At 34.4% G+C, this 18,631-nt stretch overlaps 1 protein-coding gene across 2 annotated transcripts in view; it reads right to left on the bottom strand.

Moving 5' to 3' along the window:
- Positions 1–906: 906 nt before the first annotated feature.
- The window catches only part of Tbc1d8-9 (TBC1 domain family member 8/9), a 66,331-nt gene continuing 48,606 nt past the window's right edge, over positions 907–18,631 (bottom strand). The window contains exons 17-19 of one of the 2 annotated variants that reach the window (XM_072531414.1): positions 12,374–12,593; positions 9,953–10,102; positions 907–4,799 (exon numbers count right to left, since the gene is read on the bottom strand). In XM_072531414.1, coding sequence (XP_072387515.1) covers positions 4,587–4,799; positions 9,953–10,102; positions 12,374–12,593 — 583 coding nt within the window. In that variant the 3' untranslated portion in view covers positions 907–4,586. The remainder of the gene's footprint in view (positions 4,800–9,952; positions 10,103–12,373; positions 12,594–18,631) is intronic. The other variant, XM_072531415.1, reaches the window with a different exon arrangement.

Raw genomic sequence — 18,631 nt, 5'->3', positions numbered from 1 at the left:
TGTTTTAAGGCCTATCATATAAAAAAATAATTTTCTCAATATCTGCCATAGTTTCTGCGTTAATTTATTTAAACTTTTACATTAGAATTTAGCTATGCCAAGAATAGCGAGGAACGGCCTTAAAAGTTTATCTATATACAGTCCATCTAATTTACTTACCGTTGCACGTCATTATCATTGACAGAGATCGAAGTTGACATAGTTGTCAAAGTATAAAAAAATCCTGAATCAATTATTGCAAAGGTGGATTATACAAAAAAACAAATTAATATTTAATGTAAATAAATAGAAACAAAACAAGAGTTAAAAAATAATCTTGTTAAAAACAATTTGAGCCGCTTGTATGCGTCGTATAAAGATGTAAAAGGGAATTCAAAACAAAAACAACACTTTTTTCATTACTTATTAACATTAGTCAATACCGCAACTGTCAAATAAGTGTTACTAATTTATGCCAAAATATCATCTTCGTTCGATTACAGTTACAGTGTGTTCCGAACAATAGTTCTTCATAAAAACGCTTTATAATGCATTTATACAAATTAAATAAAACATATTATTGTGTATTTCTTTAAGTTAACATTAATAGAAATCTTTAAATATTATTCCTACGCGTATATAATAAAATATGTCTAGTGGCTGTAATGCCAGTGTACTCGGCAAAGTGATTCTAAAAAAGAACACACCTACCGCCTAAATATTTCGTGTTGGTATCATGTGACCTCACGGGCTATGACGCGGATGACGTACAACGGTAAGTAAATTAGATGAAATATATTGCTGATTATCTATTCATATTAATAAAGACCTGTCAGTCGCTAGGGTTTGCACATGCGTACTTCTTTTGTAGGAGCATCAGTTTCGTTTAAAAACATTTTTGAAGGATTTTCGAATATAAAAGACAAATTAAATGTTAATAGTATATTACAATTAATAAAAAATATATATGCATGATTAAAGTAATTCTCAACACGACTATCACTAATTATATATAAAAATTAGATAAATATCAGCCCAAAAAACCGGTAATCAACTTATATACCAATAGACTATACAAAATAAACCTACGAGCACCCATTCTAATTCTAGTATATGTCTCTTGATTAACTATTCTACAACATCTTTAGAAATACTAGATTCATTTTAGTAGGGATTTACGAGGACTGATCATTAAATTACAGGACTTTTGCAAGACGTGGCAACGTTGCAACTGAAAATCGACAGCCAATAAATTACATTAACTGAAATGGAACCTCAATGACACGCCTAGTGTTTTTTTTTTCGACTGGAAGTGTGTGGTGTACTACGAATTTTTTCTATTAGGTGAACAAATAGTCGTTTTGTCGAACAAATAGTCGAACGCTAAGATATTTGTGTGAGCTGTGTTAAGGAAGAAATGAATCTGTGAGAGAATTCTCTGAGAATTCATCGCTAATCACAGACAAACGATTACTGAGCTCTATAGTACTGTCATTGGACCTATTATAAAATCAAAAAGCATGGACAAGCACTAAAATTTGTTAACAATATAATAAAGGAAGATACGTAGAAAATTTATCAGCGCTTTTAATGAAAGGAGAATGGATTTTCACAAAAATGAATGTGCCGAAAGACGTCTTCCATCATCCATTAATAATGCAATTTATGAGAGCGGATAGGCTTACAATTTAGAATATTTAGTGTCCAAACTGGTTATTCATTCCAAATAATAAAGAAGAAGGTTACTGGGACGACACAGAAAGATGATGTAGAAGATCTGCTCAGAAGAGAGGTGATAACAAGCTGCAGAGTGTTGTAGATTTTCAAGGATAAAAAACATTCAAGAATATGTAAGTCAAGTGACACTGCTTTCATCTTTACTAATGAAGTTGATTACCGATTTTAGGTTTTTTTTTATAATAAAAACTAAAAACTTAAAAGAATATTGCACTAGAGACAAAATCATTTCATAAAATGCATTTATTTATCGTTATAATATATACAAAATAGCTGCTGAAGATGTTTAATACCAAAATAAAGTACATACGCCCATCGCTCTTCACTTAAACTTTTGCAATAGCAAGTAATTTTTATGAGAAGATAGTGAGATAATAATAAAAGCGTCCCCGTTTTTCGTTACATCGAGTACGACGAGCTTTGACGTTAGAGATCAGTACATTTTTGAGTTCCATCACTTTTGTGCCATTAACCACAAGATGACTACTTACAGTAAAACTAAGGCTAGTAAATAATTCCATAATATAAGTTTCCAGTCCAATTCACGTGAGAATACTTACGATGAGGGAGTGATATCTGGAATAAGGAAAATTATCCATGATTTTTTTTTTTTGGAAAACATACCACCAACCGTCGACTGCATAATGAACAGAGTTACGGATGATCAGGACCAACTTTTTCAAAAACCACATTTTGTAGGCTACCAAATGACATGGGTTTTGAATATGGTAAAAGAGGTCGACATTCGATAATGATGGAAAGAAAAGATATGATATCCTGGAGACACAAGTACCTCAAACAAATAAAAACATTGAGGAAGAAGGATAATGTAAATCTTGTTTATACCGATCAGTCTTGAACTAACGTCGGTGCTTCAGTCAAAAAGGAATGGAGGGACACAACGATTAAGAATCTACGAGATGCCTTCATAAAAGGGCTCTCTACTGGACTGAAAGCTCCAACCCAAAGAGGTCCTCGGTTTGTTCTTCATGCTGGAAGCGAAAATGGTTTTGTGGCAAATAAACAAGTGAGTCATATATTTTTATTGAAAAAAGACTTAATAATTTTAGCAAGTAGGACTAGGAATGTAGAAATTTATATTATATTATCAAGTTATATGATAAAAACGAATTTTTGTTGCATTAATGAGTTATTATTAACCCAGGGTAGGGAAAATTGTTCTTTAGACATTATTTGACATTGGATCGTCAGATAGGTAAGAACCATCAAGAAAGTGGTTCTGGGTGATCAGGCAGAAGTAGAGAAGGATCTCTAGACCTCCAAGATGGATAAAGGGCGTGCAGGATGAACTGAGAAGATGAGTAAGACATTATCTTTATAATCCAAGAAATTTGAAGTTTGAAATATTGTATATAAGCAAACATAAACCTGTAGAGATTACTGCCTCTTCCTGCACTTCAGAAAGGTCGGTTAGTGCCACATCAATATGAAAGAGATCAAAATGAAAGATAAATAGTTATTGTCCAAAAAGCGGCAGATTTTTTTTTCGGCAATGCCAGATTAAGAATACAATATCAGGAATCATTGATTTTTGAAAATTCATATCACGAAACCAGACAATCATGCAAAAATCACGCTCCAAGATTGCGGTTATTCCAATACTTCCCATCTCTATAAAATACTGTTAGTATGTAAGAAAAATACTTCCAGTAAATATTACTGGAAGTAAGTATCTGATCAGTTATTATCACGTCGATGATGGATAAGAGTAAAAAAACAGTGTAGTTGTTACTGTCCACTCAGGTGCTCAATATCACGGATCACCTTAAGATTCACAACACGAAACAAGACAGTGACGCAAAAATCACGCTTCAAGATTGCGGTTATTCAAATACTTCCCATCTGTATAAAATACTCCAGGTAAAATTTACCAGAAGTAAGAACCTACCCGGTTACTTCCACCTCGATATTACAAACCCAATTCAATACAGTCCTATTAATAAGGAAAACAAATTGACTAACATTACAATATCTCGAATCATCGGTTCCTCAAGATTCATATTACCCTTCAAGAAAGTGACACAAAAATCACGTTCCAAAATCACGTTTTTCTAAACACTTACCCATCTCTATTGGTGTATAACGAAAATACTTCTCATAAAAATTACTTTTGCTGCTGAAATACAACGGAAAAGCTCTGTAACAGTTAAAACAAGCTAACCATCTACCGAACATAGATTATTGCTGGATTTTCTTTCAAATTCGATAAAATACTGACTTGGTTATGTAAAATAAACAGAAACCAACAAATAGAATTGCTGCTTGTTGTTTAATATTTAAAACTTATACAATTCATGCCTTTTTGGCTTTAGAAATACGTAAAAACCGAAAGAAAACGATTTAAGATCATAAACCAGAAATATTTGTACTATTAGATCACAAAAAATGGAAAAGTGACTATCATAAACTTGTCATCTAAACGTAAAACAAGAAAATATGGAAATAAAGATATATACTATGTAAAACATTAATTTATAACTTTTTCTGAAAGCACATTGTAAATTTAATACTAAATAAAAATTATATATACTCAATTTTCAAATAGAATCAATAGACATTTTTAAAAACATTGAAATGAATATAAAGGAGGATATACTAGACTTACTATTATATCACTATTAAAATAGGGAAATCAATTGCTTATTCCTGATGTACTTGACTCATTTGTCTTGCGAAATATCTGTAATACTAGATTTAATATCAATTTAAAGGCAACATTTACCAAAATCTCTAAACTTTCATTCCATTTTTTGGTTTCGTTCGTTAAAATAGTTTCCACAAGACTTTTTTTCGCTGAGAGATATTGAGCGATGTAGCAGACATATAATGAGAGGTTAGGTCAACGAAAATCAGACTTTTATAGCGGAAACGTTGTAGAACGACTGCATCCTTACGTATTTTCTAGATTTCAGTTGTCGAATCTTCTGGCTGATGGGGTTTCTTCTCGAGAAAAAGTCGACTAAGGGTTGAGAGTTCAATATCGAGGCTAGAAATTGTTCGACGGTGATGTGCCAGTGGACTTCAGCTTTGGGGGTCAAGGGGTTGCCGTTCTTGTCTGGCGACTGTAACAAAATTAATATTTGTATGCAGCAATTAAATTATTTTTCATTTTACACTTCTTCATGCCACAATATGTAGATATTAATAAGTAGAGCTCGAGAAATATGCACTTAACCCTAAAATATGTATGCAAATATGCACAAAAAGCGGTTGAAATATGCACTATAGTGTATTTTTATGTATGAGAGAGTAATCAAACAATAAATTATGTATACAAATCCCTAAACTGTTGATACGGGTGACTCAATGAAAAACAGATATTTGTCAACAAGTTTACAGAAGTATATAGGAAAACAATTTTAAATTGAGTATGACCACCAGGTATAAAGGTTGGAGCAGAATAGAATACAATATTTGTGAGGGTTACTAATCCCTAAATAAGGTTGCCAGTGTCGGAGTGATGGAGGTTAACAGGTACTAATGAATTTGCAAGAAATGTAAGATGTTTATTTTATTGGTTATATATAACCAATAAAAGTTTAATAAGTACCTACCTATTTGCAAAATAAAGTTTAATTCTTTAGATAAAATAAAACGTTTTATTTTATCTATTTGCAAAATAAAGTTTAATTCTTTGCCTATTTGCAAAATAAAGTTTAATTCTTTAGATAAAATAAAACGTTTTATTTTATCTGAAATGAGTGCATTCCACGAAGTAAGGGTTTCAACAATCAAACATTTAATTCTTTAATTCCAGGAATCTACGACAGTAATTGACTAGATAATTACCTTCTAAACTTATTCCACAGAAAATGTGATAGTGGGTTTTTCCATTTTGTATATAGGAAGGTCCAAGTGGCGTATTCAAAATTCTTAACAGTTCACTAAAAGTAGGTACTTCAGTTGCAAGGTGCAGTTTATTGTGTATACTAGTGTTATGGAAAATTTGGAAGTGCCGTGTAAACGCCGAAAAATTGGTCCTCTAACAGTTAATGAAAAAACATTAATATTTAATTGTTTTAAATCATTTACAGACAAACGTTTATGTGAAAGTGTTGATGAGACCGTTGAGTTAGTTAGCAGTACACTTTTTGTTGGGAAATCTACGATTTACAGAGTTATTAAAGAAGAGAAATGTGGTAGTTTTCAAATGCCACGTAATGCTCCAGGGAAACCAAAATTTCAAATAGAATATCATTTTAAAGAAGGACTTCGACGGAAAGTGCATGAATTCTTCTTTAGACAAGAATTTCCAACATTGGATAAAGTTCTTGTCTCAGTTCGAGATGATAAGGATTACCCAGAAATGAGTCGAAGTACGTTATGGAAACTTTTAAAAGAAATAGGCTTCCGCTGGAAAAAGAATCCCAGAAAGTCTATTTTATTAGAAAGAAGCGATATTGTCATATGGAGAAGACATTTTCTAAGAACCATAAAGGAAATGAGAAACCAAAAAATAAAAATATTTTATCTTGATGAAACATGGATCAACGAGGGTCATACACCAAATAAATTTTGGCAGGATGAAACTGTTACAAGTCAAAGGCACGCTTTTGTAAATAACTTATCTACTGGTTTAAACCCACCATCAGGAAAGGGACGCAGGCTGATAATAGTACACATTGGCAGTTCAGACGGTTTTGTTGAAGGTGGTTTATTAACTTTTGAATCAACTCGTACCGGTGACTACCATGAAGACATGAACGCTGATGTCTTTCAAGAATGGTTCGAACAAATGATAGATCTTCTTCCTAAGAACTGTGTAATAGTAATGGATAATGCAAGTTATCACTCCAGACTTATAGAAGGACTGCCCACAACCAAGTGGTTAAAAAAAGACTTGCAGAATTGGCTGAGTTCAAAAAATATTACGTACCATCCCGGATCTATAAGAAAGGAACTTTATTTGTTGTGTGCCCTTCATAAAGAAAAATTTAAAAAATACGAAATTGATGAAATTGCCAAAAATCGTGGAATGACAGTACTTAGATCCCCACCATATCATTGTGAATTAAACCCGATTGAACTGGTATGGGCACAGATAAAGAGTGAAGTTTCAAGAAAAAATACCACTTTTAAAATTCATGATGTTAAACAGTTGTTTTTGGAGGCCGTAAATAATGTAAAACCTGAAAACTGGGAAAAGGCAGTAAATCACAATATTAAAGAACAGGAAAAAATGTGGAAGCTGGACAATATTACTGATAAAATGATCGAGCCAGTTATTATAAATCTTGGTTCTGAAAGTTCATCTTCTGAATCTGATTTGGATTTGTAACAAGTAGCTGTAAGTTTTATATTAATATTTTTATTCATCTATTTAACATACCTTAGACGGTTTTAAAAACTCTTTTTCTCTTTTGTAATTTTTAAAAATTAAAAAAAATGTGAATTTTTTAAAACCCTTTTTGATGTAGGCCAGTCAGTTCTAATATAGTGTGTGATAAAAGAGGTCACTTTTGTTTACATACACATAACACTTTATAACACTGAAATAATTCATTTATTTTTTACAATTATTCAAAGTAATTTTTCAATTAATCTTGAGCACGCCCATGGAGTGGTCGGAGCTACCAGTTAAAATTATGCTAATTACTCTCTCGTTCATAAAAATAAACTATATGCTTTTTATGCAGTGAATGCATATAAATAAAAAATGCAGTAATACATGTATTGAAGGTATTTAATTTATTTTATGCTAAAAAGTATTTATTGAAATTTGTATTATCTACATCATTATATTCGTTTATTCTTTTTTTTATTTAGAAAATCGTGTAATAAATAAGCTTCACTTATGGTATCGTATGGTACATTTATTTAAAACACTACTGTACACTCTTACAAAGTTATTTATCTTAAATGTAATAGTACTTAGTTGACGTTGTGCTAATATCGACTTGCCATCTTGACGTTAATTTAGTTCTGATCCCTAAAATAAAAGTCGTTGTCTCTTTTATAATAGTCCTTGCTACAGTCAGCAGTCATTCATTAGTGGGTCAAGTTTGTTTTAACAACCTACGACAACACTACGGTCGCGATTCACAATTCTGATTACTTACACATTCTAATCGAGGCTATTTTTATGAATGTCCTCGATTCGAATTATTAAACATATTTTATATAAACAAATGCGAAGTGTGTTACACGTTCCTTTTAAACTTAATATTTTTATGAATTGTAATATTTTAGGGATAATACCACAATCGCATCGACCAAATGGCCATTAGCGAAAAATTAATGGATTACATTAGGTACAATTACTGCATTAATTTGGTTTATTAAATATTGTGGTACTTATTAATGTCTTTCAAGAAAATCAGAGTATTGTTAAAGTTACAGTCTGCACCTAGAGCTTCTAGAAGTGTTCCTGGTATCTTGTTGTTACTTCGTTGTTGATTGTAGGGGGGACATTCAAATAGTATGTGCATTATTGTTAATGTCGTATTACACGTTTCGCATCGCGGCGGTTCGCATTTTAAATTAAGTAATCATGCGTTAACCTAGTATTCCGAGTCTGAGGCGCGTTACTATTATTTCTTGGCTTCTTGACTTAGGTAACACATTCCATGCCTCTATGCTGGGTTTCACTTGTTTTAATTTTGAATTCGACACATTCCATTTATTTTTCCACGCACTTAAGATTGATTTTTTTATATAAGCTTTTATATCCGTTGATACCGATGTGATACGATTTCGGAAACGTCACTCACTATCGCGTCTTTCGCACTATGGTCAGCAGTTTCGTTGCCTTTTATTCCTACACTCGCGATCATAAAATCCAGGTCACCTTGAAAATTTCAAGTTTCTGGAATATTTTTGCCTCTGGTGCAGTAATAACCTTTTTTTAGGCTAACGTATTTTTTATTTGTCATCAATGTTTGTTTTGAAAGAAAAAAAAAACGGTTTTTTATTGTTTTTGTTGAAAACGCAGAAAACAAACCAAATTGTTGATAAAACAGACATACGAAAAAATGGAAAATACAGAACGTGGTAAAATATCAGTGAAATTTCAATGACTAATATCGTGTATTGCCTCCCCTTGTTCTAGTAACCTCGTGCAGACGACGGGGCGTACCCTCAATTTTTCTCCGGATTACATGTTGTGGTATGTTATTCCACTCTCTCATTAACAGATCCTTAAGTTCCTGTGCGTTGTTAGAAGGAGATTTTACTGGTTGAATACGTTTTTTCAAATCGTCCCAGAGATGTTCGACGGGATTTAGGTCCTGAGACCTAGCTGGCCAGGGTAACCTCGTAATTCCAACCTCGTCCAATTATTGCATACTGATCGTGGCAACGTGCGTTCGCGCGTTTTTCTGCATAAAAACGACGTCTTCTCCAAGCCCTGCCATGGTGGGCATAACATGTTCTTCCAGAATCTCCGTAATGTACCTTCGTGCAGTTAAGGACCCATTTTCGATGAAGGGTAATTCTGTGCGGAAGTCGGAAGATACACCTCCCCAAGCCATGACCGAGCCTCCACCAAATGGCATTCTTGGAGCAATGCAAGCTTGTGAAAATCATTCACCGGTTTTCCTCCAAACTCTTACACGTCCATCGGATCCAGTTAGGCAGAAACGGGATTCATCTGAGTATAACTCTTTACTCCAATCGTTAATTCCCCAATGCGCGTATTATCGAGCAAAAGCTAGTCGTGCAACTCGATGCGCCAGGCGAAGTGGCGGTCCTGTAGCCATTACCCGAGAATATAGTCCAAAATAACGAAGTCTTATCCTGACTGTTGCAACGCTAACATTGCGATTTCGTAATTCCTGTAGATGATTTCGATGCATAATGGCAGTTGAGGTCCGGTTTCGCAAAGCCTGAAACACAAGAACACGGTCATCTCGTACCGTGGTCATTCTTCTTCGTCCAGAGGCAGGTCGTCTGGATAGCAAACCCGTCTCCTGGAAGCGTTGAAGCACTTGTTGAACCGTAGAAAGGCTTACGCCAACAGTTCTTGCGACTTGCCGTTGAGTGTGACCGTCTTTCACAAGCGCAACAATTTGTGCCGTTTCAACAACAGTCAAGGGCATTTTTGGCAAAAAATAAACAATAATAACACTAATAATGACAGTAATAAACACTAATAGTGGCAATAATAAACGTTTCTTCGTTGCGTTTAAACAAAAAGTCGAAGCACAAATGAGACATTTAAAACAAGCGGCAGTTATAGTGATAATAGTAATAAGTAAGAATAAGATTGTTTACTTACAATTTTTTCAATATTCGACGATGCTAACGTAGCAGTGGCGGCAGAAGCTAGACTATCATCAGATTCATCTCTGGTACCGAAAAATCTTTTACCGACGTCTCCTAATTCGAACAGCAATGTGACAGTGTTTGTTATTGCTTGATAAATTTCCTAGGATTAAAGAAAAGTATCATTAAATATTCTATGTAGTATCACCAAGCGAATAATTTTGCAGGCTTTATGAAGATTCAAAAGGAAATTGTTGGAAGGTACCACTATTCGACTTATGAAGTACGCAATGCCTCTCCCTTATCGGGAGCAAGGAATTCTAAATATTTTTTTGTTATAAAATGATTGCTTATGGAAATTATTTATTAACCCACTTACGACACATTTCACGGTTACAAAGCTTATTATTATTATTTATTATTATATAAGCGAGATTCCTACAGCCTCTGCCGCTTCTCTAATTTCGACCGCCATCGTTTTCTGTACATCCATTCGTCTTCTTTGATGGCTCTATCTCTCATTATGTGCCGTACATTTTCTTCCCAGGCAACTGAAGGCCTTCCCCTTCTTCTTTGTTGTGGTATGTAATTTAAAGCTTTCTTTGGCCATCTATCTACACTCGTTCGCTTCACGTGACCATATCACACTAGTTGTCTCGTTTCAATTATGTCTACACTGGAATATACAGTATTTGTCCTCCTTCTAATATCTTTAATCCTGATATGATCTTTTTTGGATACACCACACGCTCTCCTTAGAAAATCCATTTCTACTACTTCTATTCTTTTTCTATCTTTTTTCGTGATCTGCCAAACTTCGGCCCCATAAGCCATAATAGGCTCTACCAAGGTTCGATAGATTGTCAATTTCATTTGTTTAATATCTTTAGACCATAGTAGAGAGTTTAGAATGTTACAAATCTTACCTAATTAAAATCTGATAACGCAGCAGAAATATGTCATCAACTCTAGAATGGAAGTTAACATACTGAGATTTTTCAGTAGATATAAAGGATATACAAGACAGAATGGAAACGATATTCAAACAGAATGGGTCAAAACCGACTAACTAAATATACAACAAGTGCTTAAACCCTGGAAAGAAGAAAACTCTTTCGAATACAGTTAAATATTAAGAAATAAATTCTAAGATAGTCTCAAGTACTTTATAGCCTTAAATACAGTGGCGGCTGGTGTGGTAAAATTTTGGGTAGGCCAAGCCAGCAAATTACATAGCTATGTGTAATCAGTGGCGGATCCAGAGGGAGGGGTCACGGAGTCATGACCCCCCCCTAACTAATTTTTTAATGATTTCTCTGTTCATTTTAACTTCTGCGTTGTATCTAATTTTTGCGATTTTTGATTTTTCATCTAGCAAATCGCGAACAGAAAACGCCCTCTTCTGTACATCCTTAAAGGACAGGAAATTACTTAAATGTTCCTTGCAACTGGAATGTTTTTTTAAGGAGGCAGACATATTTTTTAAATCAAAGTATCCTTCACAATTCTATACACATTTCTTATTAGAAAATAACAAACACGGCCAACAATATAGTCTGTTTTTCGTAATACTTCCAGACAACCATTTGTAGACATCATACCAAGAGCAATTAAAAGTACGCACATTTTTCCCATCTTTTTGGTCAATACGCAATGTTGGAGTAGGCCTTTCATTCATAATAATTTTTTTCTATCAATTTCAGTTCTTCTAGATAATGGCGATTCCAATAGTGAAACAACAATGTCCAAACACTCACTAACAACATTACTATTACTGCAACCTGGTAAAGCATCATAAAAACTCATTTTTATATATCAGTTATAAAACAATCTCACATATATAAGTTGCATACAATCAGGCGATATAGAAATCACGCAAATGTGATTTTTTGTTCTTCGAATTTTACGAATTTTTTTAAATTTATTTGGGCAACCGTGCACTTGTTTGCAATCGTGTTGTTTGTTTAAAAATATGTTACAATTATAGATTATGTTACATATTTTTTTATCATAATTTAAAAGAAAATTTATATTACAATTCGATAATTACGTTACAAGTGACAACGACAATATAAATCGTTTGTCCGGCAAGCTGCTTAACTTCAAACGCTTTTTGTACGGGGATCTTATGTGAGCTGGGTCGGCCAGTTCCTATCGGGCCTATTAATGATATTTAAAATGCCTGAATACGATTCGATGCTTTCTGTGGTAATATAATAACTTAGTTGTTTTAACGGACGCTAATGTATTGAGTGATTTAGTACATTTAAAAGTTATTTACATGCATTTAACATAATTTTTAAATATATGTTTTTCAATTTTAAAGCTCTTAAAATTATTGGGTAGGCCCGGCCTATCCTGCCTACCCCCAAAAGCCGCCACTGCTTAAATAATTAAAAAAAAGTAAACTAAACTCAATAATATCACTACTTACACTTACCAAGTCATCTGGCTCTGCTTGGAGAATATCGTACACGGATTTCCACATTGTGATGAACCTGGGTTGCGACATTTTAGGAACCGGTTTCATATTCAGTTTGCTGTCTTTGGACTGAACAAGGTTCCTCAAATTAGTCATGCTTTTCGATTCCCAATTAGTATCGCCTGGAGTTAGCGAACTAGATTCGATTGAAGCCTGCGAATCGTACGATTTCCTGAAAAAATATTAAGGTACAGTAAACTTCCTAAAATGCACTCTGGGCCAAAATTAACCAGCCACCTTAAAAATGGGTAATTTTTGATTTCTTATATCTCCTAAACCTGTTGTCCGATTAAAGTGATTTTTTAATATGTTATAGCCTTATTCCTTGACAATATCTTTGTCATTGTATACCGGGTGTATGAATCAAACTGTGTTTTTTTCTTAAAGTTTGCATCACCCTGTGGAATATTCTAGCATTTGTAGAATACTGAAATTAAATCGTAACTATAGCCTCACGCTTTCTCAACATTTTGTTTTTTGATTGATTTGCTTATGTTGGGGATAACACAAAAGTTAGATGCTTTAACAACTAGACAGGTTTTTTATCAATTTTTATCTCCGCGGAAGAGAAATAATAATCTTTTTGAAACAAAGTTATTTGTTACAGTAAAAATTCAATAAGCCGATAGACAACTACGAAAAATGATAAAACAAGAAAAGAATAAAACATGGGATCAGAAATGTCAAGAAATCAATACATACATCGGAGGGAAGCAATGTACAGAGGTATGGAATTTTATACAATCAGTAAAAAATACAGGAAAAGACAAAGCACACATACACACCATAAAACCAAGACAATGGAAAGATCACTATGAAAGCTTACTGACAGAGACAAGACAAGAATACCTAGCGAACTCCCCAACACAGTCAGTACATATACAAGGAGAGGAAGCGAGGGTAGACATCGAAACAGTAAGGAAGGCTGTAATGACCCTAAAGAATGGTAAATCCGCTGGACCTGAGGGAATCTATGCTGAAATGCTTAAGAATGGAACTCATAAACTATTTGAAATATTAACTTATGTGATCAATCAGTGTCTAAATGGACACCCAGTACCAGAACAATGGAGAACGGCATACATGTCCTCAATACACAAAACGGGGGACAAAAGGAATTGTAATAATTATAGAGGCATATCGGTAACCAGCACCCTGCGCAGACTGTATGAACGAATTTTGAGAAATATGATCGAGGAAGAATATAAGCACAATGAAGAGGAAGAACAAAGCGGGTTCCGTGCAGGAAGATCGTGCACCGATAACGTATTTTGTCTTAAACAAATAATAGAAAAAAGATCGGATAAGAATCTAGAAACTCATATTACTTTTGTAGACCTGCAAAAAGCATATGACAACATCTCCTTAACAAAACTGTGGACAACGTTGAAAAGATCTAACATCAACCACACATTGATAAATGCTGTACAAGAACTATATAGAGACTCTAAGGCACAGATAAAAACAGGAAAATATCTAACGGAAGAATTCCTGGTTACAAAAGGCTTGCGACAGGGATGCTGTATCTCACCAACCTTATTCAAGATATATGTTGCAGCGGCATTGGAAAGATGGAAAAGAAAGGTACATAGGATGGGTATAGAGCTTAGCAATGAATGTATATATACACTCCAGTTTGCTGATGACCAGGTAGTGCTAGCGACCGACAGGGAAGACATGCAGTACATGCTAAGAAAACTGATAGAAGAATATAACGACTGGGGAATGAATGTCAATACAACAAAAACCAAATATCTTTGTATTGGAAACGAGTCAGATAACATAGACCTCGAAAACGGACAACATATTTCCTGCTGTCAGAGCTATGACTACTTGGGTGTTGCCTTTGACAATACAGGAACTGATACACGGGAAATAGAAAAACGAATCACTCAAGCAAAGAAAGTCTTAGGATGTCTCAATAGTATACTGTGGAGTAAAGAGGTAACGAAAGGAAGGAAATTTAATATATATGAGACCATGATTAAAACTACTCTTCTTTATGGCGCTGAAACATGGAGAATTAGTGAAAAGAACAAAAAGCGAATAGAAGCAGTAGAGATGGATGCAATGAGAGGATCTTTAGGTATTTCCAGACGAGACCGAATCAGAAATGATGTAATAAAACAACGTATGGGAATAGAAGGAAATATAACTCAAGATATAGAGAAGAAACAATTAAGGTGGTATGGACATGTTCAAAGGATGCCAGCATCAAGACTCCCCAAAAAAGTAATAGAATGGTAACCGATAGGTCGACGGAAAAGAGGAAGACCCAGATTAGAATGGCAACACGGCGTAAACAAGTCCATGAGCGAAAGAAATTTAACAACAAACGACTGCGAAGATAGGAAGAGATGGTGTTTAGGTATCGGACAACGTCGAAAGACGTTCTAAACCGATGTATATATATATATATATATATATATATATATATATATATATATATATATATATATATATATATAAATTCAATAAATAAAACCTTCGAAGAAAATTCTAATTAACAATATTTTGGAAATCAAAGTCTAATTGAAAAAAATTGGGTATCAATAATGGGTGTTGCCGCCTCTAGCCCTTAGGACTTCTTGGAGCCGGTTTGGCAATCCATTCATGATATCCTGGATATCAGATTGGGGATATTGTGCCACTCCTCTATCGCAGCTGTCTTCAGCTCTTCAAAGGATGCAGGGGCTGGTACTCTTGCTCTTATCCGTCTTTTCAGGTGGTCCCAGATATGCTCAATTGGGTTAAGATCGGGACTGTGTGCTGGCCATGGTAGAACTTGAATCCCGATCTCATTAAAGTACTCACGGGTAGATCTTGTTGTATGGCAACGTGCATTGTCATGCATTAGTCTGAAGTTATCACCAATGAATGGTGCAAAAGGCATAACATGGTCTTGGAGAACTTCTTGCACGTATACTTGGGCATTCACACTGCCTCTACCGAACACAAGATCAGTACGTGCTTCGTAAGAAATACCTCCCCAAATCATTATTGACCCTCCTAGGTAAGCCACTGTTTCGGTTATAGCGCATGCAGCAAACCTTATAACATTATATTCTTCCATTCCGCCATAGTCCAGTTAGCATATTCTCGCACAAAATGAAGTAGAGCCCTACGGTGTTGTGGGAGCAGTTGTGGTGCGCGAGCTGGACGAAAAGCACTCAAGTTTATTTCTGACAGTCTTCTTCTAATCGTTTTTCTACTCACACTAACGTTTCTCACCTCAAGAAGAGACCTAGGAGCTTCAGGAGCGGTGCAAAAGAGATTTCTCAATACTTTAGTGACAATGAAGCGGTCATCTCGAACTGAAGTGCATCGTTTTCGGCCTTGACCTGGCCTGCGGTTGTACGATCCTGTCTCCTGAAATCGTCTGATGGCATCTTGTACCGTAGTTCTGGGTACATCGAGTATACCAGCGATATGACGTTGACTGTAACCAGCATCAACTAAAGCCACTGCCCTAGCAGCATCAGTTGGAACGAGTGGCATTTTTAAAATCACAAACAATAAATAAGCACTAAAATTTTAACTTAAACAATAGGCAAACAGGCAAACAAATGGTTTAGAAGATGCAGACCTTCCGAAAGATGTCCTTGATAAAGAACAAAATGAAGAAGACTCGGGAGAATTAACAAATAGCATGGAAAACGAACATGATGGTGATTATTTAAAAAATGGAGAAAAAAAGCAACAGTGTAGAACCTGTGTAAATGCATCTTTAGAAATCCTGGACGATAATAACCTGATTAAAAATAATGAAGCTTCACCCAATATACAACAAGGCAAAGTTGACGGCAATTTCAATGATCAGTTAACCCAAAGAAGTAAGAGAATGTTGAATGAGAGGGAAGAATCACATACGATGATGAGAGTTCAGGCATCAAAGATGATATGTGAGTCAAATAAAATATTTGCTGCTTTAAAAAAAGGAACTAATGTTTTGATTTGATTGCTGGATGGACTCCAAGAAATGTATTAGCCATTGTTTCTGAAATTAATAATGATAGCGTGTACAAACTCAGTACTGAGAATGAACCACTAGATCCATTATTTTCAAGAAACGAACTCCTTCAAATCGATTCGCAATTCATAATAATAATAATAATAATAAAAATAGCGTTTATTGTCCAACAGAATCCATTTATAGGACAAAATACAATACTAAAGTTAAATGATATATTAATAATTCATAAGTACTAACTAAATAACACATTTTTCGAGTATTTTACCTCAACATAAAGAAACTACTCAATCACCTAGGTAGATCTCAGCCATCCTAGTAAGCTGCTTTAAACTGCAGTGAAATATATCGCAGTAAGCACTTAAGGAATTATTATAGTTGCACATGAGAAATAGAGGAGAATTTAACATAAGATTAGTTCTAGCTTGTGTATTTCTGAACGTAATCGAATTTCTCACTGGATAAGATGGAACGTTAAAATTTATTTGTCGAAGAATATCAGGGCAGTCAATGAGATTATGTAGTAGCTTGTACAGGAATATTAGGGAGGCATTAATTCGTCTAGATTCTAATGATACTACGTCCAAACCGCTACACAACTCACTATTGCTGATGCCCCTCTTGGGATATATGCCGTTAATTTTGAAAGACAAAAATTTTAAAAATTTACGCTGCACCTGCCCTATAAGTTGGATATGTACATCATAAAAAGTGTAATAAGGTAATTTAATTGCCTTAGTATTAGTGAGATTTCGACTATTTTTAATTGTGAATCCATAAGATTTAAGTGCTTCTTTAACCTTCAAATTAACATGTTCAACAAAGGTGAGTTTATAATCAAATGTAACTCCAAGGTCTTTAATTTTATTTAAACGTTCAAGTTAATTGCCGTTGATAATATAAGGATAGTATAAATTAGACTGTTTCCTAGAATAACTAACTACTTTGCACTTATTGGCATTAAGATTCAAATGATTTGCATTACACCATTCATGTACACGATTCAGTTCACTCTGCAAAAAATGACAATCATTAAGGTCACTTATCAATGAATAAATCTTTAAATCATCGGCATAACATAAACATGGTGCAGAAATTGATTCACACAGATCGTTAATAAATAACAAGAACAATAATGGACCTAGATTAGAACCTTGTGGAACCCCTGAAGAAGCTAGGTACTTTTCCGATTTGTAACCATTATAAGCAACAAACTGCGTTCTATTTGACAAGTAAGACCTCACAAAAGTCACGGCATCCTCAGAAAGACCAAAGAGACACAATTTAGAAAGTAATACGCCGTGGTGAATTCTGTCGAACGCCTTCGTAAAGTCAGTATATATGACGTCAACTTGACTTCTATTATCTAGGGCCGCTGAGATATATTGTGTGACCATTAATAAGTTTGTCACAGTGGACCGGTTGGAGACAAAACCATGTTGATATTGAGACAGCTGATTACGAGTGCGTGAGTAAATACGATTATACAAAACTATTTCAAAGACTTTCGATAGATTGCAAATAATGGAAATTGGTCTGTAGTTTTCTACCTGACCCTTTTCACCAGTTTTGAATATTGGGCACACTTTTGACTCCTTCCAGAGACTCGGATATTCCTTGTTAAGAAGACATAAATTAAAAATTTTTAATAGTGGCACAGTTAAGGCACCTATGCAATCCTTAACCAAAAAGGATGGAATATTATCAGGTCCACACGTCATTTTGTCTTTCAATTTCTTACTAGCCAAAATTATCTCAGACTCTAAAATAGGATAAAAATTTAAGTAATCTGCGTTAATTGAGGAAGAGTTACCCTTGAAATTAATATCTGATGACAGAAAAACACTCTTGAAAAATTCTGCAAACATATTCACAATATTTTGTGGGTCGGAGGTAGTAATGTCATTATATTTCATCACACCAGGAATTCTTGAACTATTATTTTTCGAATTTACGTACGACCAAAACTTCTTGAGGTTGATGGATAAAGCAATTTGGATATTCTCGACATATACATTGTAGGCCAAACTGATTTTTGATTTGAAACCGTTGAAACTCAAGCAAATCACACTGATTTTTGAATCGTTTAAACTTTTTTCTAAACTTTCATGTTTGAATCAAATGATATTAGTAGTAAGAAAATACCCTTGCGAAGTGCAATAAATATGTCATCCAAAGGTTCTGGTCAAGGTTTTCTCCGATGAAACTGTAAGAGGTTTGGTGGCGACAACAAATGTTCC

This window comes from Diabrotica undecimpunctata, chromosome 5, assembly GCF_040954645.1.
Source record: "Diabrotica undecimpunctata isolate CICGRU chromosome 5, icDiaUnde3, whole genome shotgun sequence".
NCBI classification, from domain to species: Eukaryota; Metazoa; Arthropoda; class Insecta; order Coleoptera; family Chrysomelidae; genus Diabrotica; species Diabrotica undecimpunctata.
Note: the sequence above shows the minus strand (reverse complement) of the source record. Positions and strands in the feature narration are given on the sequence as shown.